The sequence below is a fragment of the Saccopteryx bilineata genome, chromosome 2 (assembly GCF_036850765.1).
Source record: "Saccopteryx bilineata isolate mSacBil1 chromosome 2, mSacBil1_pri_phased_curated, whole genome shotgun sequence".
NCBI classification, from domain to species: domain Eukaryota; kingdom Metazoa; phylum Chordata; class Mammalia; order Chiroptera; family Emballonuridae; genus Saccopteryx; species Saccopteryx bilineata.
The window spans coordinates 372891110-372915479 of record NC_089491.1 but is presented as its reverse complement, the minus strand read 5'-3'; the positions used below and the strand labels follow the sequence as shown (position 1 = coordinate 372915479).

The 24370-nt window shown below is 52.9% G+C and overlaps 1 protein-coding gene across 9 annotated transcripts in view; it reads right to left on the bottom strand.

The window, feature by feature from the left end:
• The window catches only part of ZNF385C (zinc finger protein 385C), a 57874-nt gene that overhangs the window by 32181 nt on the left and 1323 nt on the right, over positions 1-24370 (bottom strand). For 7 of the 9 annotated variants that reach the window (XM_066263614.1, XM_066263618.1, XM_066263623.1 and 4 more), the window contains exon 1: positions 9332-9460. The exons of 1 other annotated variant lie outside the window; for it this stretch is intronic. In XM_066263614.1, coding sequence (XP_066119711.1) covers positions 9332-9353 — 22 coding nt within the window. In that variant the 5' untranslated portion in view covers positions 9354-9460. Of the gene's footprint in view, positions 1-8369; positions 8490-9331; positions 9461-24370 lie in introns of those variants that run through there. One more of the 9 variants, XM_066263621.1, reaches the window with a different exon arrangement.

Here is a 24370-nt window from a genome sequence, read left to right as displayed (position 1 = left end):
TTGGAAAGACCCAACCTAGGATAGCAAAGGGAGAATAATGGGGTCTATTTCAAACAAAGCAGCATTCATTAAAAGGTAGGACTATCTGGAAGTGTCAGAAATGTCTACACACAGGGCAGCCTACCCCTCAGGACGCGGCCACAGAGCAAAGCTCAGAGAGGGCGGCTCGGGTCTTGGAGAGCAGGTGAGCACTTAGGGACAGACAGCGGAGAGGTTGGTGGAGTCATATTTTGGGAAGCCAGCACCCTGTTCTCAGCTCTGTGGCAGGCGCTGACAATCCTGTGACAGGCAGGCATGTGGCGCTTGCTGGGGATGCAGCAGCCGCTGGCCAGGGTGGTGACTACAGAAACCCAACCTCCTTGTGTCCAGGGCCCCAGCCGGGTGACATTCACAAACAGTGACAGTGTGTGAAGTCATCCCCACCCCAGCCTCACGTGGCTCCAGATGCTCCCTGCTGTCTTGGCCATCCAACCTGTGGCAACAGTTGGCGTTTTTTATTTATTTATTTATTTATTTATTTTCCATTTTTCTGAAGCTGGAAACAGGGAGAGATAGTCAGACAGACTCCCGCATGTGCCCGACCGGGATCCACCTGGCACGCCCACCATGGGGCGACGCTCTGCCCACCAGGGGGCGATGCTCTGCCCATCCTGGGCGTCGCCATGTTGCAACCAGAGCCACTCTAGCGCCTGAGGCAGCAGCCACAGAGCCATCCCCAGCGCCCGGGCCATCTTTGCTCCAATGGAGCCTTGGCTGCGGGAGGGGAAGAGAGAGACAGAGAGGAAAGCACGGCGGAGGGGTGGAGAAGCAAATGGGCACTTCTCCTGTGTGCCCTGGCCGGGAATCGAACCCGGGTCCTCCGCACGCTAGGCTGACGCTCTACCGCTGAGCCAACCGGCCAGGGCCAACAGTTGGCGTTTTTTAGTAGAGACCTGGGCCCTACAGCCTGGGTCTGCTGAAACACACACACACACACACACACACACACACACACACACCCCGGGTCCCTCAGAGCTGGCACACCACCCCTCCAGGACCCTGATCTTTCATAGACAGTCTTTCCAATTCATTTCTCCGAAATGTTCCCTCCTGACTCTTCTACCTCTAATGAGCTCTACTCTGGGGCTGCCCAGTGACCTTTTTCAACTAAACTGTGTCAATTTTCACTTCTTGCCTGAATCCGTGTGCATGCTTCCTGCCTCTGCTTTAGACGGGGGACTTCCTGAGGGCAGGGCCTATGTCACCCATTGCCAGGACAGAGAGTTCCTAAGGTCAGGGACTGTGTCTCTCTCTCAGATTGGGGGGTCCTCAAGGGTTGAAGCAGGACTGAGCCTCTCTTATGGGCTGAAGTGTGTCCACCAACAATTTATATGTTGGAGTGCTAACTCCCAGTACATCAGAATGTCATTGTGTTTAGAGAGAGGGTCTTTAAAGAGGTAATTAAGTAAAGATGAGATTGTTAGGGTGGGCCCTAATTATTTTTTTAATATTTTTAAAAGGTTTTATTTATTGATTTTAGAGAGAGGAGAGAGAGAGATAAAGTGGGGAGGAGCGGGAAGCATCAACTTGTAGTAGTTGTTTCTTTATTTTTAAATTTTTTTTATTTATTCATTTTGAAAGAGAAGAGAGAGAGAAGGGAGTAGGAGCAGGAAGCATCAACTCCCATATGTGCTTTGACCAGGCAAGCCTGGGATTTTGAACCAGCAACCTCAGCATTCCAGGTCGCTGTTGTTTTTTATTTGTTTGTTTGTTTGTATTTTTGTATTTTTCTGAAGTTGGAAACCAGGAGGCAGTCAGACAGACTCCTGTATGCACCCAACCGGGATCCTCCTGGCATGCCCACCAGGGGGCAATGCTCTGCTCATCTGAATGTTGCTCTGTTGCAACCAGAGCCATTCTAGTGCCTGAGGCAGAGGCTACAGAGCCATCCTCAGCACCCAAGCCAACTTTGCTCCAATGGAGCCTTGGCCACAGGAGGGGAAGAAACAGAGAGGAAGGAGAGGGGTAGGGGTGGAGAAGCAGATGGGTGCTTCTCCTGTGTGCCCTGGCCGGGAATCAAACCCGGGACTTTTGCACGCCAGGCCGATGCTCTACCACTGAGCCAACTGGCCAGGGCAGGTCGCTGTTTTATCCATGGTGCCACCACAGGTCAGGCAAGTGGGCCCTAATTCAATATGACTGGTGTCCTAATAAGAAGAAAAAATTTAGACACAGACAGTTACAGAGGGAAGACTGAAGACTCAGGGAGAAGGTAGCCATCTACAAGCCAAGGAGAGAGGTCTCAGAGGAAACCAACCCGGCTGCCATCCAGATCTCAGATTTCTAGCCTCCAGAATTGTGAGAAAATAAATTTCTGGTGTTTAAGCCACCCAGCCTAGTACTTTGTTATGGACGTCCTAGCACACTAATCCATCTCCCTAAAGAGGATTTCCTTTTCTTTGGGCTCATGCTCTGTTGTAAATTAGATCAAGGGAAGTCAAGCAATGCTCTAATATTCTCATAAGGCCACACACTCAATGGTGGCACCCATATCTAAACAAAGGTAACAATTTCTCAAGTTCACAGCCAAAACCCTGGAGTCCCTGGACCAGCTCCTGCTCTCAGAAAGCTGCTTAGTTTTTGCGGGTGGTGCTTCCATATAACAAATCTGTCATTACATGTGTGGGGCCTGTGTGTGAATGGAACAGAAAGGCATTAGGAGTGTGGGATCTCTAGTGACTTGCACCTGGATTAAACCTCAGCTCTGCTACTACTTACTGGTGGTTTGACCTGAGCCTCAGTTCCCTCATCTGTATACCTGTAAAATGGGAGTGATGGCTAACAGTTCCTAAGTCACAGCACAATGTGAGGATTAGAGGATCTATAAAACATTTCTCAGTGTCCTATAAAAGTCAGCTGTTATTAATCCTCAGTGTGGCTGTATTTTGTAGCTTGTCAGTGGAGTCACCTGGTCTGCCACCTTGTGTGTCTGTCGTGGCATACCTGGGTCACTGTGAATGTCTCTCTTAACCCATTGTTTGTTGAGGTAAATCTGTGTTGCTCAATCTGTGTATATGTCATAGTGGAGCTGTGTTGCAATGTGTCACTGTGCCCACATTATGGAATGAGACTGTCATTGAACATTTGAGACTCGCCAAGTGTTATGGGTTGAGTTGTGACCGCTGCCTCAAATTTGTATGTTGAAATCCCAAACCCCAGCACGTCAGAATATGAAATACAACCTTGTTTGGAAATAGGGTCATTGCAGATATTATTAATTTGGTTAAGACGAGGCCATACTCGCTGGCCGGTTGGCTTAGTGGTAGAGCGTTGGCCTGGTGTGTGGATGTCCCGGATTTGATTCCCAGTCTGGGCACACAGGAGAAGTGCCCATCTGCTTCTTCAATCCTCTCCCTCTTTCTTTACCTCTCTCTCTCTCCTCCTCCTGCAGCCATGGCTGGATTACAGCAAGTTGGCCCCAGGCATTGAGGACAGCTCCATGGCTTCTGCCTCAGGTGCTAAGAGCTTGGTTGCTGAGCAACGGAGCAATGACCCAGCTGGGCAGAGCTTTGCCCCCTAGTGGGCTTGCCAGGTGGATCCCAGTTGGGGTGCATGCAGGACTCTGTCTCTGCCTCCCCTCCTCTCACTGAAAAAAGAAAAAAAGATGACGGCGTACTGGGGCAGGCTGGCCTCCGAATCCTATATGACCAGTGTTCTTATAAAAGGGGGAATTTGGACACAATAATTTACACGGGGAGAACGCCATGTAAAGATGAAAGCAGAGATCAGAGTGATGCTTCTACAGGCCAAGATGTACCAAGGATTGCCAGCATACCACCAAAAGTTAGTGGAGGCGTGGAACAGACTTCTTCATCGCCCTCAGAAGGAACTAAACCCGATGACACCTTGATCTTGGACTTGTAGCCTCCAGAACTATGAGACAACAAATTTCTGTTGTTTATATCACCTGGTTCGTAGTACTTTGTTATAGCAGCCCTAGAAAACTTAACACACCATGGGTCCGACTTCTGTGTGGTCAAAGGTGATTTGAGGGCTGCCGGGTGGTGTGGTTGGGATGCAGTACCAGAGATAGCCTCCAGATGGCACAGCGAGCATCTGGCAGGAAGAGGACAGGTGGAAATCGGTACCCTTCCAGGCAGGGGTACCCCACTCCTGGGGCAACTAACCTGCCCCTCCGAGCCATTCCAAGCTTCTGGGCAATTTGTCTGGAGTCCAGGGCACAACTCTGCCACACTGAAAAGTCCCTCCCATCACCTTGTGAGAATCACCCCCCTTCAAGGTGGCACTCAGCACCCCCCAACATTCTGCACCCTCTCACCTGGAGATGGAGGTCACCATAGCTATTCTCCTGCCTCTACAAGTCTTCCCTCACCCTGCCAGCTGGAGGAAAGGGCAGGAAGAAAGTGCAAATATCAGAGGGGGGGCCCAACTGGCCAGGGGTCAGAGGTGTCTGAGGAATGAGACCTTTCTGGCCATGTCAAGGGAGCTGCCTGGCCCTGCCAGAAAGGGGACGGGGATTTGAGATCTTGGTGCAATTTATGACAGGCACACCGAGGACATTGTCCAAGAGAACAGACAAATATCTGCCACGGGGCTGATTAAACCTCTATGATATACAGCCTCTGGGCTCACAGGGCCCTCCTGGATTCTGGGGCTAAATGTGTCCCCCCACAGCCAGGCTTCTGGGCCTGCCCCAGCCTGCCCGGCCGGATCCAGCCTTCCCAGCTGTCCCCGCAGGAGTTACACCACTCCAGCTAAGCTAGGGCTCCCACCCAGAAAATTTGGAGGGGCGGGTAATATTTAGGGCACACACACATCTATCTAACCCTGTCACGACACCAGCAGGTCAGCACTCCCTGCACTGGCCCCTATTCAGAACCAGCACGACTTACACCTGCTGGACCTATACACTTGGACAGGACCTGGCCCACATGCTCTCTTTAACAGAAAAGGAAATCGAGTCTCAGAGCAGAGGAGGGAGCTTTCTTCAAAATACATGAAAAGACAGTGCAAGAGCTGCTTCTGGAAACTTCCCTGTCCTCTCAACCACCCAGCTGCCAGGCTACCTCTTCTTTATAACAACCACCACTTCATTGAGAGCTTACTGTGTGCCAGGTGCTTTACAAATGGGATCTCTCTGAAACTTCACAACAACCCCATGAGGTGGGCACTATTATTAACCTATTACCCCACGTCACAGATTAAAGAACAGGCTCAGAGGGTTCATGGCCAGACCTATACTTGTCGTCTCTGGAGCCCAAGTCCTTCACCACGGCCCTCCCACTTCTTAAACCTTGCCGAGCCCTGATTTGAGCTGCTGGGCGGGGAGAGGGGTTACCAAGTCGGAGAAGGGCTCCTGGGGAGGCGTGCAGTTGCCCAGCCCCCATCAGGCCAGGGTGCCAGGCAGCAAGGTGCCACACTCTGGTCAGGAGGAGTCGGAACCAGGGCCAGAGAGGCTGGGAGGAAGGGGTGTGAAGAACAGAACTGAACTTAACTTGAGAAAAGACCAGGTGAAGGCAGAGCAAAAAAGCATGTGTGTGTCTGGGTGTGTGCCTGTCTGTGATTTTCATAAGAGGCTGTGTATGTAAATCTCTGTGTTCTCACTCTGAGAGATGGGTCAAAGCCGCAGCAGGGAGGGTGGGGAGTTGGGCTGGGGTGGGGGAGCCACCACTGAAGGCTGTCGCACACCAGAGCTGGAGAGCTGATGGAGGCCAGGGTTGCTGTCTGCCTGTCTGTCCATCCATACGAAGCTGCAGAGATTAGGGGGTGGAGGGAGCACTCAGGCAGGGCCCCAGGGCCCCATCTCCACCATTTCTTGCTGAGTGACAACGGACTTCAGGGCTGGGTTTCAGTGGGGCCCTCTGGCACTGCAGTGAGTAGAATCCTCTGCCTGCTAGAAGAGGGTTGGTTAGAAAGAATTTTGGAGTCATGAAATGCGGAGCCAGAGTTGTTTCAGCTGTAGCCTGGGAAGGAGGTCCTCAGGAAAGAGCTGCTTTGCCAAAGGGTTAACAGGAGAGGAAGATTCTCAGCCTGTCCCCAGCCTTTGGCCAGGCATGAAGGACTCCCTTACCAAACCTTTAATGAGCCCAATTACATTCTGGTATTTTCCCCCACGTCTGCCAACACTTACCCTCCCGCCTCCCCCAGCCAGGTCCCAGGACCTGCCTTTGAGAAGGGAGCCTGGCTGGCTGGCCAACCTTGGGCCTGTCCCTGCCCCTCTAGGCTTTGGTTTCTGTCTTTAAGGAGAGGGGGTTGGGCTGAGCTAATAATCTCTTAGGTCCTTTGCAGGCCATGGGGCAGTGGCAACACAGAGCAGCTGCCTCTAAGGCGGTGGGGGGAGGCCTGCAGTGTGGGTACGGAGAAAGAACTGCTCAGTTGGTGAGTGCCCACCGCCTTCTGGGCACTACAGAAACATCACCTCCATTTACCCTCATAAAAATTCTGTGAGGCTTTACAAATGAGGAAACTGAGGCTCAGAGTCAAAAAGAGGGTCTCAGGTGAATAGGGCCAGTTCTCTTCCATCCTATGATTCAGGGGCAGGGGGTGCCGACACTGGTGGCCCCCATCCCAGTCACTCACTGCCATGAGCAGGAGTGTGGGATCTCCCATCCCCACTGACCCAGCTGCAGAGAGAAGGGTCTGGAAAAGAGAGGCCTTATCTATTCTTGTCCTAGTCAAGTCTGAGCCCTCCTGGTCCGGCTGTTCCCTCAATGCCACTGAGGGGCCACCGCCGAGCACTTGGGTCTCTCTTCTCTCCACCACCCCTCTCCCAAGGCCAACACCTTCCTAGAGTGAGGAATGGGGAACAATCCATGTTAGTGTGTGGCCATCATATAGTGGCACCATCCCAGCCATCCTGTGGGCCCAGAGAGCTGGGGTTACCCAGAGATCCCCACCTAGAGGTTAGGATGGCTTGACCTGGGCAAGTCATGCCAGGCTCAAGCCCACACACCCCTGCTTTGCTGGAGCAGGAGGTCCTGGGGGGAGCCAGGTAACACCTGGTTCAGGTGTCAGGGGTCAGGTGACAGTTCCACTGGGCAAACACAGGCAGCCATGTCTGTTTTCCTGTTCAAAGTGGTCACCTTCCCCTGGGACTGCTGGGTGCTGGGAATTTCAGGAGTGAGCTGGCTAAGAGGTGCTGAAAGTCAACACGCCAGCTCCAAGGAAGGGAGAGAGTGAGGGCATGGGAGGTGAGGGAGAATAATGGTCCAGGGATGAGGTCACTAACCCCCACTAATTCCCCTCCCCCAGTCTGCTCTGTCCTTACCCTCTATTGCCTGAATGTTCCAGAGGCCCTCCTGACACACAAAGATAGGGGTTGGCTCTCGTGGGCAGTGAGACCCGCTTCCCAAAGACCCTCAAGCCACTCTCAGGAAGTCCTTCTTGTTATCTAACATCTAACTGCATTTCTCCTTGCAGGGTCCACAGAGCAACACAGAGCAGCTGCCTCTAGGTGGTGGTGAAGGGGGCAGTGTTAGGAAGGGAGTATTAGCCTCAGTGCCACCTTTTCTAGCCTGTGCTTCCAGGCAAGACCTAGGAAACCTGACCTGTACAGGAGACACCCCATACCCTGCGGCCCCCTCTTCGAACACCAGGGCCCAGGATCCTGGCACGGCTCAGCCTCATCCATGGCCTGCTCTCCCAGCCCAACTCCCCATAGGACTGAGAAGGAGCTCCCCCAAACCCTACTCCCTGCCCGTGATGGCCCAACCATCAGCACTTCCAAGTCAGGCTGGAATGGGTCTGGGGGCCAGAGGGAGGCGGGTTGGGAGGTCCTGGGACTGTTTGCTGTGGGTAGGAGGCAGGCCACGAAGGCCAATCTATACCCATTGCTGGAGAGGAGGCATTCTGCTGAAGGGGGAGGGGCGGGACAGGAAGGCCTCCATTGGCTGTGATGGAGGAAGGTGGAGGAGCCCAGCGTGCACTTTGCACCCCCAAAGAGACAATAGATCTCCCCGTTCTCACACTCCCATTCAATTCCATCCCTGGGGTTGATAAGGGTAGACTGGTTTTGGGGTTCTCTAAACTCCATAGGAAAAGAAGGTATTGAGTCGAGCCCCATCTCCAGAGAATGGTCCCCTTCTTAGGGGACGTGGGTCTCACCTCTCCAGCCCGGTGGTGCTCAGTCTCCCTCCCCCTACCAGGAGCTGGAAGTCCTTGCCATCATCCTGGTTGTCCCCGCTCCCAACCTCACTTTCTGGCTAAGTTGGGGTTCTTGTCTCCCACCTTCCCCCGACTCCAGGTGGCGCAAGGTCCTCGCAGCTGCCAGCAGCTCTACTGAGCCACCGACACCCCACCCCGCGCGCGACCCCCTCGGGCGCTCAGCCCCAGCGGCGTGCGGGTCCGGGATGGAGCGCGCCGGCACCTACCTGAAGGGTGCTCCCGGCCCGAGTAGGACTGCGTCCGGCAGCCCGCGGCCACCAGGGCGGTACGGATTCGCGGCTCCCAGAGGTGCGCGGCGGGCGAGTCCCGGGCCCGCGCGTCCCAGAGCGGCCGCCGCGTCTCCCAAGCCCGCCCCTGGGCGGCCGCGGAGTAGGTGCCAGAAGCCGCGCTGTCCGGATGGGAGCCCGGGCTGGCGGGCTAGCGGGCCGCCGAGGGGCGCGCGGTGGGGCTCCCTGGGGAGGAAGGAGAGGAGCCAGGCAAGGGCTTTTCCAGCGGAAGTCCTGGGCCCATCGGGGAGCTTCTTCCTTAAGGCTGGCCGGCAAGGCCTGAGCGCCCTGCAGCTTCCCAGGGGTCCCAGATTCAGGGAAGGGGACCGCAAAGTGGCCATCTCCCACAGTCCTCCTGCTACCTCCCCGACCCTTGTGGACTGCCCTTCTTTAGGAGGGAAGCTCAGCGAGGAGGAGGAAGCTGACATTCATGGAGCACCTACTGGGTGCCAGGAGGGATCGCAGTCAATCCTCTTAACTATTCTGCCCAGCCTGGTTTGATCCCCATTTTACAGACCAGGAAGTGGAAGACTGGGGACATTAAGTAACTGATCCGAGTCTCACAGGAAACGAGCCCCAAATGGGAGACATCAGATTGGTCCTAGGAACCATTTCTGGAAGTCAGAGGAGAGAGCCAGAGGGCCTGCTGGGGACACATCACCCCCATGTGTGGCTGGGGTTCATTCCTGATCCCCCCTGGGAATGAATGCACAGGTTTGGGGCACATGCAGGAGCATAAAGCCAAGAAGGGGAGGGCAGAAGGTAGGGGCCGGTGGCACGACCTCCTGAGAGAGCTCCGCCGTCTGCCTGGGGAGGCAGGAATGATAAAAAAGCGAGTCCCCAAGAAAGGGGACAGAAATGGCTCCTCTATACCAGAAGACATAGTGGTGCTGCTCACTCACCTCGTGCCCTGGCAGGCCTCATGTGGACCACACGTTTCAGAGAGGAGGCCCCATGGCGAGGAGCCCTGGCAATGCCCTGACCTCTGCTACCCAGCGGCCCAGCACCTCTTTCCGGTCCTCCACCCACCAACTCACTTCTGTCCTGAGGCCTCTGCCCCTGCTGTTTCCTCAGCCTGGAATACTCCTCTGACCTTCACACGGCTGTTTCCTTATTGCCCAAGCCTCAGCTCCAAGTCATCTCCCCAGGCCTGCATTCCCCAGCCCCATTATTCTTCGTCTCAGTCCCTGGTTAATACCCCTCTTACCATGTCTCCCAAGACATAACTCTTTTGCTTGGATACTTACCTGTCTCCCATATGAGGGCAGGGCTTTTACTTCCCAGGTATCCACAGTACGAGCACAAAGCTTGATGTACATTTATAGATGCTCGAGACATAGTTTTTGAATGAATGCATGAACTCATTTCCACTCTAAAAGTAAACCTACATTAAATTGTATACTATAAATGAGTGAAGTGTATGGTATGTGACTTATATCTCATTAAAGCAGTTACTGAAAACAATCAATCAATCCAGGAGAGGATGACAGTCACGGCACACCATGTGTAACTTACCATCCCGCAGCACACCCACTCTCTAACCTGATTCCCTCACACCTCTTCCCCTCATGGTCCACATCCTGTCTGTCCATGGAGAACTGTGGTTGCTCAGACTCAGAGTGGATCTTAGAGGTCATACTGTCCTTTTTGTAAATGGCCCCTCACAAGCTACCCCCTGGCTTCTGCTTGAACATGCCAATGACAGGGAGCTCACTGCCTGCTGGGATAGCTCACTCCATTGCTCGGTAGTTCTCAGTGATAGAAACATCATCACTATGGGGGGCTGAAAGCTGTTTCCTCTAATGCCATGCACTGACTCTTGATCTGGTCCTTGGTCATTTGGAAAATGTACACTGCACTCTTCACAGCCAGCTAAAATCAACTGGCAGCTTCTTTCTAAGAGGTCTCTTCTCCCAGCTAAAGAGACTCATTTCCCTCCACTATCCCCCTCTTCCCCTAAGAGGAAGCCCCTCCTACGTGTTCTCAGGGTACCTCATATGCGTCCCAAACACTGCACTTATCACACTGTATTGAACTGTCGTTCCTAAAACCTGCCCTGGATACCCCATTCTACTAAGTTAACTCTGGGCCTTTATTAATTCCCTTCTTCTCAGTACTTTGCATGGTGACCAACTGACCTGAACTTAGCAACTTAATAAAAATATGTTGGCTAAACGGTTTCCAGGTGTTTTATTACTTCAGTCACATCCTTCTAAACTTATTTAAGCTTTAAATGTCCTCCTTAGAACAGAAAAAGGGAAAGAATCACCTCCCCTGACCCTCAACATTGTCCTCTATTAATGCTGTCCAGCCCTTAACTTTTCTACAATATTGACTCTGCTCTATATAGAGCTGGGGGTCCATGAAACCCCTCATATCTATTTTCATGTAATATGCTGGCAAGCTCAACATCCCCATCTAGTTGCCAAGAGAGTGATTTCTTAAACTGTCAGCACCAGACCTTAGGTTTAGGCTGGCTGGCTCTCCTGTTCTGCCTGGCCTGTCAAAATCATTCAGCAGGACCACAGGTGCCAGCTTAGAGCCACCACAAAGACGTGGCTTCACCTAGATACCTAGGAATAACATGCTCCTAAACTCCAACCCTGCACACAGACAAAGCATTGCCCTTAGTAGTGTGGTGTCTGTATTCTAGGCCCTTGCCATAACTTCTATCCGCCTGAAAAGCCAGTATTCTTGTCCTCACTCTGAAGATAAGGAAAGGGAGGCTCAGAGAGGTCAGTTTATCTTCCCAAGGACACACAGCAAGAAAGGGGTGGAGTTGACCCCCATGTGGTTGTCTCCAAACTCTAGGCTCCCTTTCCTATATGTCATGGCGCCTTTAAAGGCCTTCTCCCAATGTGCCCTGTGATTTAAAAAAAAAAAATTATTAATTTTTGCTATAAAGGTGGGGTGAGGAGGATGAAAACAGAAAACCTGTTCTTAGTAATGAGAGTTGGAGGTGCTGGGTAGTGCTGATGCCCCCTTGCATACCTGCCACTTGTTTAAGGAGGGGTCAGGCCCCTGGTCGGAATGCCCTCCCCCTGGCCAGAAAATGACCTTTAGTCTAAATAATGCCACCGAGTCTCTAGTTGGACCACTCAGTTCTCACTGCTGCCCAGTCTCATCCCGTTCTCTCCTCTTCCTCTCTTTTGTCTGTGAGGAATTCCCAGCCTGGCACACCGAATGCAGCCAATCCATACCGCCAGGTTTGAGGGACGCAATGTGGGCATGAGGAATGGAACGGGCTGTGTGGGTTTAGGCAAGTTCCTTTTCCTCTCTGGGTTTGTGTTCTTATCTGTAAAATGGGGCAATTAGCACGTAACAACATCTCTGAGGGTGATGTGAGATCATCCCTAACATAATATGTGCCCAATTAATAATATGGTGTTAATGAGGTGTTATTGTCCCTGCTTTGAAGATGGACACAAGCTCAGCAAAGTGAAGGGACTTTCCAATCCACATTACCAGCTTGGAAGTGACCCATACAGAACAAGAGCCCAGGGAGGCTGGCCTTATGGCCGTGCCCTTTTCCCTGCCTCATGGCACCTTTCCTGAGTGTAATTTCTACTACAAAGATAGGGATGGTTACACTAATCGTTCACACTATTAATACCAAGGGCTGAGCTGAGGCAAAGCCTTAGAGCCAAGGGGCTCAGGCAAGAAGCCACAGACCCCTGACCAGCCAGCCACAGCTATATTTCTCATTGCCTGGACTGGGGTAGGGTGGCATTATAATTCTGGATTCCTGGGTTCCAGGCAGGTGGGAGAAGCCCCAACCTTTCTTTGGTTGGCCTGCCTGTCCACCATGGGTCATTTCTGTTCCCACCGAAAGGGCAGAATCACTGATGGCTTGAACAAGTCCACTGTGCTCCCTTCCCCCTTGGGCCAGCCTTTTGCCTCCTAAAATAGCCCAGAGCCACCATGTGCCCAGAGTGGCTCCCCACCCATTGCAAATCCCCCTGAAATTAAATCTCCATCCTGCCCCAAGCAGGATGGCACCACCTCCTGCCGCCTGGGCTCCGGGGCTGGCCAGGCTCCTCCCAGTGGAAACCTTGACAGTTGTCCTTCACGGTGACCGAGACATAAATCCCCAAATAATGAGACAGGCACTCGGAACACAGAACCAGACACGGTGCTAATTGGTTTATCGTGGGCAGGCATGATGTGGAGACAACAGCAACAGGCCTCGGTCTCCCAGCTAGTAAAATGGGGTAGGAGACTCCCCGTGTTCCTGCCTGGGCTGACTTTCTATGCCCTCCAACCGGCCTCACACCCAGATCCCCCAGAAGCCCCTTTCTAGAACAATAACTTCTCAGATGTAGAAGGGAAGGTTGGGGTCACTTCGTTCAGATCTTGAAGTAGGAAGACCCCACTTTAGCCCCTCTACCATGAACTAGAAACACCTTTCCACTGAAAACAAAACAAAACAACAAAAACAAACCAAGGCTCAGTCCTCCCCAGTACGCAGGAGGCTGGGGGCTGGGGGGCTGGGGGGCTGGAAGGGCCCGCACAGTCTCCTGCTCCTCATGTGAGGCTGGTAATGGATTCTTGGATGAGCCAGAGGTCCTCAGTTTGCAGTAATCAGGACGAGATTATCACATTAAACTTTAAAAGTCTTTGCCCAAAAAGAAACAGCAGCAGCTGACACCCTTGATTGCCCCGACTTTGCCACCATCACCCTCTCCTGGGCCACGGCCAGGTGAGCTCCAGAGATGGGCCACGTGGAGGCTCCGCCTCACGGCCTGGAGACAGGGGGCTGGACAGGACGACCTCGCCCAGGCTGCTGCTGAGTTGTTCTGAGGTGGGAGGGGGAGGGGCCAGGAAGAGGGTGTGTGTCTGTGAGAGGATTCTGGAGGCCTCCTGAGTGACGTGGAACGGGAGTACCTGGCAAACAGGTACTTACATTACAACTCTGTCACTTATAACCTGTGACTGGGAACACGCCCCTTTTCTCCATACCTGTTTCCTCCTCTATGAAATTTGCATAATGAGGACAATAACTAATAATGACTCTCCTGACCCCAAGCTGACAGCCAAGAAGTTTAAATAAGATAACATATATAGAAAATTTCCTTTCAAGCTACAAAGAACCACTGCGATATGAGAGATGGCATTGTTAGTTATAGTAGGAGGGATAGTGATAAGACCGCAGAAAGAACTTCCTCTCAGCTGTGCACTGGAAACTAATGGGGCAAAAAGAAAAGGAAGACAAATGGACCTCGGTGGAACCCGAAAAACCTTACCAATGATTCCCTCTCCCGACCCAGGGTGTCCATCCCCTGCCCGGACTAAACCCCTCCTCCCAACCCATCATCTTGCCTCCAACGCTGCCAGCCTGTTCCCAATCTTTCCCAGTCCAGAGCTGTAGCCAATGCAACAGAAATGATTTCAATTTCTTTACCCAGCCTGGCAGAGCTGCCTTAGTTGTGTAGGAGAGGCTGGAGCTAGAGAACAGGAGGCTGGGAACCAGGGTGCCCATAGCAAGGGTGGACCCCTCCCCGGAATATTAGCTGCAACAGAGCAGTCTAGAAGGCAGTCAGCTTACTGGGGGGACTTGCCCATATTGCCCTATGGAAGGGATGGGAAAGGCTCAGGGGTCCTCACTGGGACCTTGGCTTCCTTTCCTCTTACTTAAATTAAAGAGCTGCATTCAGAAGAGGCTGGGAGAGGCCCTGACTACCAGCCAGGATCAACCCTGTGGAAATTCAGATCTTTGAGTCTCCCTGACCCACCCTTCATTTCCTGATGCTTTTATTTAATTAGTTTGTCCAGCAGAATTCTCCCCCGCCCTCTGCCCACCCCTCCAGACCTTTGGGTCCTTTTCCCTTACTCAGTATGAGAAATTGAACCTAGCCCACTCTAACTTGAGAAGGATGAAGGTGGGGGAAGCTGAGGATGACCCTGAGAACCCAGCCTCACCTGGGGCCGGAGGGAAGGGAGTGCCTTCAAGCCCACTGGTTGAGGGAAACGGCAGGTCGGCCACAGTCCGGACCCTTGCTAGCCAGGGAGCAGCTGACGACCACATCAGGGAGTTCTCTCAATAGGTCTAGCGGGTGGAAGCACACGGCCCTTGCAGGCCATGAAGGAGGCCTTTCAAAACCAACCAAGAGGTTCCAAGAAACACCCTAAGGTCGGGCTGTTTCAACACAGCCCGTCCCCTCGCAGGCCTTCTGTCCAGCCTCCAGGCTCTGAGCTGCTTCCCACAGCAGGGTTGTTCCAAGGCCTGGGCTGGGAGACAGCTCGGAGCCCGGGACAGAGCCTGGGCTCTGGAGCCACCAGACCTTGGGCAAGTGCCTTCAGCTCTCTGACCTGTAAAACAGGCCCAATCGTATCTATCTCACAGGGTTCTTAGAAGAATAAGAGACAATATAGGGAGCATGTCTCCCTTTATAGCTGGCACAGAGTAGGGGCTCAGTAAACTCGCTGAATAAACACTTGTTGAGCCCTGGCCAGAGTCCCCTTATGCCAAGGTTATAAGTTCAATCCCTGGTCAGGGCACATAAAAGAATCAACCAATGAATATATAAATAAGTGGAACAACAAATTGATGTCTCTCTCTCTCTCTCTCTCTCTCTCCAAAAACCAAAAGCCAAAAAAAAAATAAAAAAATCCCTGGACAGATATCTCTGTTGGTTAAAGCGTCGTCCCAATACTCAAAGGTTGCAGGTTTGATCCCTGGTCAGGGCACCTATAGGAACAGACTGATGTTTCTGTCTCTCTTTCTCTCCCTCCCTTCCTCTTTCACTAAAATTAATAAATAAAAATTTTAAAAGAAAGAAAATGGGGCCCTGGCCGGTTGGCTCCGGTAGAGTGCCGACCTGGCATGTGGATATCCCAGGTTCGATTCCTGGTCAGGGCACACAGGAGAAATGCCCATCTGCTTCTCCACCCTTCTCCCTCTCCTTTCTCTCGATCTCTCTCTTCCCCTCCCGCAGCCAAGGCTCCATTGGAGCGAAGTTGGCCCAGGCACTGAGGATGGCTCCATGGCCTCCGCCTCAGGTGCTAGAATGGCTCTGGTTGCAATGGAGTAACGCCCCAGATGGGCAGAGCATCACCCCTAGTGGACATGCCGGGTGGATCTTAGTCGGGAGCATGTGGGAGTTTGTCTCTCTGCCTCCCTGCTTCTCACTTCAGAAAAATACAAAATAATAAATAGAAAGAAAGAAAGAAAGAAAGAAAGAAAGAAAGAAAGAGAGAAAATGGGAATTGATACCTTAAAAAAAATTGTTTGGCTCGTTCCTGGGTTTCGGCACCAAAAAAAAACCCACAAAAAAAACAAAAAAAAACAAAAATTGTTGAATACCTACTATAAATATATGCCAGGCCCTACATTCTAAGCCTGGAGATCCAACAGTGAACAAAGGTCCTGAGGGGCCCTCGTGGAGCCTACAGTCCAGGGAGGATGGGCACACGAATAAGCAGTTAAATACATAAGGTCGAAGAGGACGAGTGGCTAGGGAAGGCCTCTATGAGGAGGGGACAGTTCAGCTCACACCTGGCCGACTGAAGGACCGGCCTACCTGAGGGTCCTCAACCATGACTGCCCTCTGGAAATTGCCAGCGATTAGAAAACTTCTAATGCCTGGGCCCCTATTCAGGGATTCTGACAGGATTGGTCTGAGGTGGAGCTGGTCACTGGGGCTTTTTAATCCTGCCCTGCAGGATTCCCAAGTTCCTAGCCCTGAGAGCTTTTCAGGCATCCTGGGCTAATTCCAGGGGTTCGGATTCAGTGGTGGGGAGAGGCCCAGCGTCTGCCTTTTTAACAAGCGCCCATGAGAGTCTGAAGAGTGGACAGATTTAGAGACGTGTGTATGAGAGCACACCCCAGCTCAGAGGCCTACGCATGCTGATTCCAGCCACGCCCACCAGGACCACCTGCTGTTTCAGGGCATTCTGTCCCAGCTCCTCACCCTCAGCCTGGGAGGCCCCGCCTCCTTTCTCAGTCAGTCAAGCCCTGCACATGCGCCTAGGTTTATCTTGAAGCCTAAAGGTACCCACCACTGGGGGCTTGGACTCTTTCCCCCAGCACCCTCAGTCCCTTGGCTGAGATCTCCTGCCATTCCGGCCCATGTTCATGCTTTGAGTCTGGCCAGACCCTGGGCTCCCAGGGGTCGGGCTGGTTCCTCCAGGTATGTGGCACAAAGCCTGGCACCCCACAGAGTATGACGCATCGTTGTTGAAGGAATACCAAATCTGCCCCGCCTGTCATGGGCACAGCTGCTTCCAGGCCAAAGATGCCAGGGCTGTGACCTGCTCCAGGAGATCCCTGCTCCACCCCTTTCTCTGGTCCCTGGGCTCCTCTCCTGAAGTCTGACTTCTCTCTCTCCTACTGCAGTCCCAGCCCTGCCCTGGAGGCCAGGCTCCGGGATGGGAGACATCACAGTTATGCTGCCCAAGGCGCTCCAGTATACCTCCGTCCCCGCTGAAGAATCAGGCCCCCTCTTCAGGTGCTTGGCCTATGGTTTGCCCCACCCTTCCTTCCCGGAAACACCATAGTGTACCCATACTACCTGGGTTCAAATCCTACCTCTGCCACTTCCTGTGTGACCGTGGCCACCTCCGTGCCTCAGTTTCCCCATCTGTAAAATAAGGATAAATAGTACCTCTCTTAGAGGGTCCTTCTGGGGATTAAATGAATCAATAATTGCAAAGTGTTCTGCAAACAGGCACAAAGTAATCACTATGTGTTAAAGAATGTTTAAAAATACAATTCTAAAGAAGGCAATGCTTTAGTCAGTCAACTAAGGGGGTCCTGATAATACACTAGGTCTGGGAACCTGGGGTTAAGATGCCATTTACAGGGGAGAAGAGTGAGGACCAAGGTGAGAAAGTGACTTGACCCAGCTGACACTCAAACCTCAGGTCTGTCACTTCAAGCCTTCTCTTTTCAAGTACCCCCAGGCCCACCTCCCTCACTCCTCAGGCGCCTGGACTGGCCCAGGTGGGCTCTGTGCCCTGCACACATTGACAGAGGCCTCTTTGTCCCCCTGCCCAGGGTCACACCCTGAGCCTGGAGCCAGGGGCCGGACAAGCACCCTGTGTCTGGGTCTGTTTCACTGCCAGCTCTGTGGCCGCCCTGGCTGCTCCAGCCCTGTGCTCTGGTGGGCCAACCCAAGGGCCACCCCCCACCCAACCTCAGCAGGGCATCCCTGACCCTCAGCCACATTCAGTCAGGAGAAAGGTTGGGAGGGAGCCCCAAGAAAAACACTCTGGTTCTTGGTCTCCACCCTGTGCAAACTCCAGAGGCCAGAATCTGAGGTGTCTGGGGCCTTGGAGGAGAGGCGCAGGAGCTGGGGGTGTGGGGAATGCCATTGAGGTCACTGTGGGCATATGGAGAGGGCTGTGCTGGGTCCGTGAGGAGAGGGGCAGGACTTTCCCTGCCCTTTCTACCTCCCTAATCTTTCTTCAATCCTCTCACTTCTCTTTTCCGTGTGGATTAGCATTAACAGCCTCCTGACAGGCCTTCCTGCCTTCACTTCTGCACTGCCTGCCCCCTCAGTCTGCTTTCCACGTGGCCAGAGGAGCCTTTTAAAAAGACAGATCTGATTGTGACACTCTCCTGCCTGAAACCCTGAAAGACTTCTTTGCTTTAAGAGAATCCTCTTCCAGCCTTCTTCTCTCCCAACCCGCCCCTTCTACCAGATCCCTTCCACAGACCAACTGAGATATAAATACAACTCTCCACATAAGATATTACTGGTAAAGGCCCTGGCCGGTTGGCTCAGCGGTAGAGCGTCGGCCTAGCGTGCGGAGGACCCGGGTTCGATTCCCGGCCAGGGCACACAGGAGAAGCGCCCATTTGCTTCTCCACCCCTACGCCGCACTTTCCTCTCTGTCTCTCTCTTCCCCTCTCGCAGCCAAGGCTCCATTGGAGCAAAGATGGCCCGGGCGCTGGGGATGGCTCTGTGGCCTCTGCCTCAGGCGCTAGAGTGGCTCTGGTCGCAATATGGCGACACCCAGGATGGGCAGAGCATCGCCCCCTGGTGGGCAGAGCATCGCCCCTGGTGGGCATGCCGGGTGGATCCCGGTCGGGCGCATGCGGGAGTCTGTCTGACTGTCTCTCCCTGTTTCCAGCTTCAGAAAAATGAAAAAAAAAAAAAAAAAAAAAAAAAAAAAAGATATTACTGGTAAAAGTTACACTGACCATGGTTAGAACTGGATACAAGAAAATTTGTTGCTGACTAAAATGAACAAAAGAAAATCCAATCTTTTTTTTTTCAATCAAGTGAGAGGCAGGGAAGCAGAGAGACAGACTCCTCCTGTATGCAACCCGACCAGGATCCACCCGGCTACCTCTGTCTGGGTCTGACGGTCTGCCCATCTGGGGCAGCTGTTCTGTTGCTCGGCAACTGAGCTATTTTGGCACATGAGGCAAGACCATGGAGCCATCCTCCCTGCACAGGGCCAACTTGCTCATTCAAGCCATGGATGCGGGAGAGGAAGGGAGGTGTGTGGAGAAGCAGATGGTCACTTCTCCTGTGTGCCCTGACTGGGAATCGAACATGGGACTTCCACACGCTGGACCGATGACCTACCACTGAGCAAACCAGCCAGGACCAAAAGAATCCAATCTTGACCACAGATTCTTTGTTTTTAAATTTAAACTTTACCAAATTGGAGAGTTTACCCAATCAGTTTCTCAACAACAAGATAATAGGGTCAGGACTTTAATCAATGCCAAATCAATTGATGAATAGAATTTCAATAGCAAAATGTACTACAGAATGATTGCCGGTGAAAATAATTTCAGTAAAATTAAATGGAATGGAAAAAAATGGAAATTTGTTTAATTGTACCAGAGAGAAAAAATGGGGAAATCTGACCAAGAAATTAAGTTGGATGAATAGCGTTCAAACTGGAAAACACGTTCTAAAAAAGTCCCTAGTGCTGGTATGTTTTGGTTTAGAAATGTTTGCATTCAAAACATCCTGGGGGTCAAAAATCTGGGTCAAAGTATTCTGTGGCCCCTGATCTGTTTTTGTGTCAATTCCTATCTTGCTGATGATACTTCGGCCACACTGAGCTCTTTCTCTCCCCAGAGCACAGCGGGCTCGCTCACACCTCCGAGCATCCTCGGGAACTGTTCTCTCTGCCTGGCACACTCTTCTTCCTGGCTCCTGGCTCCCCTTCGGGGGATGACGTTGAAACACTGCTTCCAGGAGAGGACTTTCCTTCATTGCCCTCCTTAAGGGAGACTTCCTTCCTGCTTCCTTGTATTCTTTCTTACTCACTCTGTCTTATTCCTCCTTCAATTCCTGGGGCAGGGCCTAGCAAGTATAACACATAGTAGGTGCTCAATAAATATCTGTTGAATAGATAAATACATCAGTATCACTGGGATGAAGGGCAGGAGAATAGGTTGGTGCTTCCAAGGGCCCCTGTGAGAGAAAAGGGACAGGGTGTAGACACACTCTTCTCTCTCTCTCTCTCCCCCTTGCTCAAGTTCCAGAGAAGCCCTTTCAGCAGGAGAGAAAAGAGGGGACAGTAGTAGCCCTCCTTCATCTCTGCCCCTTGACCAGGTTCCCAAGGTCCAGACCCATGTGCCAACTGGCCAGCTGCTCCCCAGCTGGGCTGCCCCCCCCCATCCCAGACCTGGCTCCTACATTTGGCCGCTAGCCAGGCTATTTGGGGAAACTTCCTGATCCCCTCTCTGGCCTCTCTGCCCCCACATCTCATCCTACAGCCTGGGAATAGCTGTCCCCAGGCTTAACCTAGGGACAGTCTCATTCCCAGTTAGCACCCAAATGGCTGAAACCATCTCTAAAAGCTTCTCATGTCCCTCTCCCCTCAGGAAGCCGCTAACTAGGACAGCAGATCTCAGAATGAGGTCACAGAATGCTACCTGCTCCTACATTCCCTTCCCAGGCAGACACACAGTGGGGACGGGAATCTCCACTGCAGGCCCGTGAAGACGGAGGGGATGTGAGTGAGGGGGCAGTGCAGGGAGAGCCAAGAAATGGCTGCAGCCTGGGGTTCCTTTTGCCCGAGGAGCAGCTAGCTCAGTCCCAGGAAGAGGCCTGGCTGTGGGGAGTGAGGAGACATGGGTTCGAGTCCAGACTCTGCCTGAATGGGGATTCTGTTACCTTCCCCGGTGCTCACAGGTTGGGATGAGACTGTTCTGTGTATAGTGCAGCACCGTACAAATTCCAGGGATGGAAAGACCCCGGGGGTCCCAGGAAGATCATTCTGAGATGGATCCTGGGAGGGGTCCCAAACTCAGTAGGGAACTATACCTCTGCCAAGTCTATTGCTAGTCTAAGCTTGGTCAATGAGAGGTGGGCAGATTTCTCCCACATTCCAAAGACCACACCCCGTGTGTTCCTCTTTGCGATTCCCCCAGAGAACTGAAGGGTTCCAGTTCCCAGCACTTTCCCTGGACATGTTCCTTCCCCTAGGCCAGGGACGAGGCAGGAGTGTGCAGGGGTGTGTCTCAGACCTCCCTAGTCTGCTTGTCCTGTGGGAGGGGGGTGGCTGGTGTCAGATGTAGGAATCGACAGACCTGAGGTCAGAGGGCAGAGGAATCTGGGGCTTGGGGTGTAGGAGAGGCCGGTGGGGTCCTGGGGAGGGCAGCGAGGGCAGTGGGAGCATGGCGGGGTCCGCCTGGCCTCCTGCCTGGCATCTGAAGTGGGGAGAAGTATCCGTGGAGTCAATCCTCACCCCACCCAAGGAAACCTTAGTCAAATAAACAGTCAACACAGTGGCTCCTGTGCACGAAGCCATGTCAGTGAGGTGAGGCCTGAGGAGGTGGGGAGGCCCCGGAGGGGGCAGAGAGGCTGTTTGAACAGGCCCCATGGCCCAGGGGCATTGGCGGAAATGTTTGGAACAGGGTGGGGAACGGTGGTGGTTTGGAGCAGGAAGCTGAGGCCTGAGGTGGCTGCGTTGAGCTTGGCTGCTTCGAGGAAAAAGAAAAGTGTCAATTCAGCCACACTCTGGTCAATGCCTCTTCTGAGGGGGCTCCAAGTCCCCAACACCCTACCCTTGGCTCAGTGCCAACCAGATCAACCAGACAGCCAGGGGTTTTCTCCCCTGTCACCCTGAACCCCAGCCCTGCTCAGGTATACTCCCTTGGGCCTTGTCACTGAAGAACAACATTTCAGAGTCTAGAGCCAAAGCCCCCAATATCTCAAGTTCTCAGCAGAGGAGCCGGGGGAGACGCCAACATCTGCCCTCTCCAGAGCCTGCTCTTTCCCCTACTCCTTGTCTGCCCCTGGAGGGGCCCAGCAGTGATGGCAGACCCCTCCCCCGGTGCTTTCTTCTTCACACTCAGAGACATCTGGCTGTCCTGTTCCCTTGGGATACCTCATGAGAGTAACACAGGGAGGAGGTGAAGACAGAAACACAGACACAGAAAGACAGACTAGAGAGATGTCACACAATCAGAGACAGAGCTTAGAGACAGGAGAGAGTGATGGTGTGTGTGTGTGTGTGTTAGACAGAAAGGTAGAAACACCCACAGAAAATCAGAGAAAGAGAGAGACAGACAGAGATAAACATACAGGGAAAAAGAGAAAGACAGAAAGACACAGTAAACGAGAAACTCAAGAGACAGGGAGAGAGGAGAGACAAACAGAAAGTGACAGGCATCGGAGCAGGGGAGGGACTGAGCAGAGAGCACGCAGAAGGTGCAGGACAGGATCACTGACAGGCTGAGGCCGAAAGAGGACCACAGAACCACACGGGGACAGAAGGACTGAGTGTGACATGGAAACTGAAGACACCCTCTGAGAGACTTGGGGGAGCAGAGGTCCCAAACACTGAGCCTGGGGGGGTTTGCGGGGAGTCCCAGGAGGGCAGTGCAGCTGCCTTCTGTCCCCGACACTAAACCACTGCAGGCCCCTGGCCCCTGGCCACTGGAGCTGGCTGGTCCCCCAAGGTGAATGAAAAGTCACCATTGGGGGAGAGTGAGACCTTGACTGTGGTGAAGGCTCAGGGGTCTGCAAAGTGCACGTGTAGGGTGGTTCTGCGGGGGGTCCATCCCCAAGATTGACCTTGAAGCAGTGTCTAGGGGTACACAACTGCATACAGCAACATCTGTGAATTAGTATAGTTGGCATGCACGCCTGGGTATGTGTGTCTGAGAGTGAGTGTGTGTGTGTGTTTGAATGTGAGGGTGTCCAATTCCATCAAGTACTTCACAGCACTAATGAGGCCAAGGTGGCAGGTATGATCCTCAAATAGCCCATCTGGAATGGAGTGAGTCAGGGATGGCCACCAAAAGGCCACATCTCTTTTCTGACCAGACAGTGTGTCCAGGTGCCATAGGGCACTCAACTACAGTTGAGACCAATGTGCCATTTATTCCTACCAGGGATGACCCCCACAGTCTGGCCAGCTTGCCCCACACTCCTCCTCATTCAAGGCCCAGGATGCAAACTTATAGGAGGACCCACATTACAGACATGTGGCCCCCTTCCTGACCTCAGGCACAGCTCCCCCTGAGAGGGGCCACTAGAGGGATGGTGGAGTCCGCTCTGATCTTCCCCCAGTCTAACTTCCATCCTTCCTGCTGTTGTAGCCCCATTCAGCTCCCTCCTTGCTGTTGGATCTGTGAGTGCCCACAGCCTCCCCACACTCAGGAGATAAGCAACCTCTCCTCTGCTCATCCTTTCCCTCTTAAGCATCACAGGACATTTTAAAAAACTGTCCCAATTTTGGGTAGAGAATGAGGTCAGGAGGCCCTGGGGGGGGGGACTGCTTTTTGGTGACAGCTGACAGTTTTCCTTTCACCTTGAAGCTCCTTCCTAGTCCGGAGAAGATGTGTTCTAAGCCCAGCGTTACAGGAGCACTGCTATGTTGGGGGACAACCAGTGGGAAGGGAATTCACCAAATAGCAGTGTCGGTCACAGGTGCTGCCAGGCTTGGGGCAAGAGGACAAATGGGGACCCACATACACATGTCTGAATATTAAGCTACAAATCAAGCAAACAGACTATTAATGACCTGGAAGAGCAGGTTCCAATTTAGATTTCTCTGACTCCGGAGGGTTTTGCAAAAAGACAATGATGTGGAGGGAGAGACAGCTCCATTCCACCCTCCTTCCTACTGCCAGCTCCTCTCTGCACTACAAGGGACTCACATGCACGTATGTGGATACCAAGCTTCACACCCTGGTTCCATCTTCATGCCTTGCAAACAGCAGGTCTACGGTATACACCTAGTGGCATAATCTGCCCTGAGGAGAACAGGCCCAGGGAAGCAAGCTGGCAACCATCTGGGCAGGGGCCTCCAGAGTCACAGGAATAGGATTGTGGTCTTGAAGGGGATGAACAGGTTCTTACCCTTAGCCCTGCTGATTCTTCACCCCACAGGGAGGGCAGTGGTCAGAGAAACTTGCAGTTAGGGCATGGGCACCCCTCCCCCCCCCCGCCAGGTTTAACGGTGCTTTACTAGATCCAGCCTTCCCCAGCAGGCTCCAGACCTCGGGCCAGGGACTGAAGCTGTCATTCCATTGGAGGGCTGTTTGGATGATCCCAAATAGGAATTTAAGTCACTCATTATTTATCTTCCTGGAAAAAGTGCAGATTGATCCCAACATGGATTTCTGGGGGTGGAGAGGGCAGGGAGATGACTACAAAGGGTCATTTTTTCAGTTGGGTGTCTAAGCCAATGTGTTCCCTTGAGGCACAGTTCTAAGTGGGCTCCTGCTGCCATCAGTCCCTCCCTTGCTGGGAACCCTCTCCTCACCCTGGACACAAAAAGAGGGTGACTAAGAGGTGAGGAGGTGAGGAGCCCTGGGCGGCCCAGACAGGTCCAGCAGAGATCCAGCGACCAGCAGGGGTGGGGGCTGATGGAATAATGGTGGCGAAGGGCATTGCTCGCTCTGGCCAAGTTTTAAAAAAAACTTCCAACCCCCACCCCTACCACTGCAGATCAGCTTTGCTGTCCTACACATGTGGGGACACTTATACTTGTTGAGCCCTCACCAGGCGCCAGGCACTGTG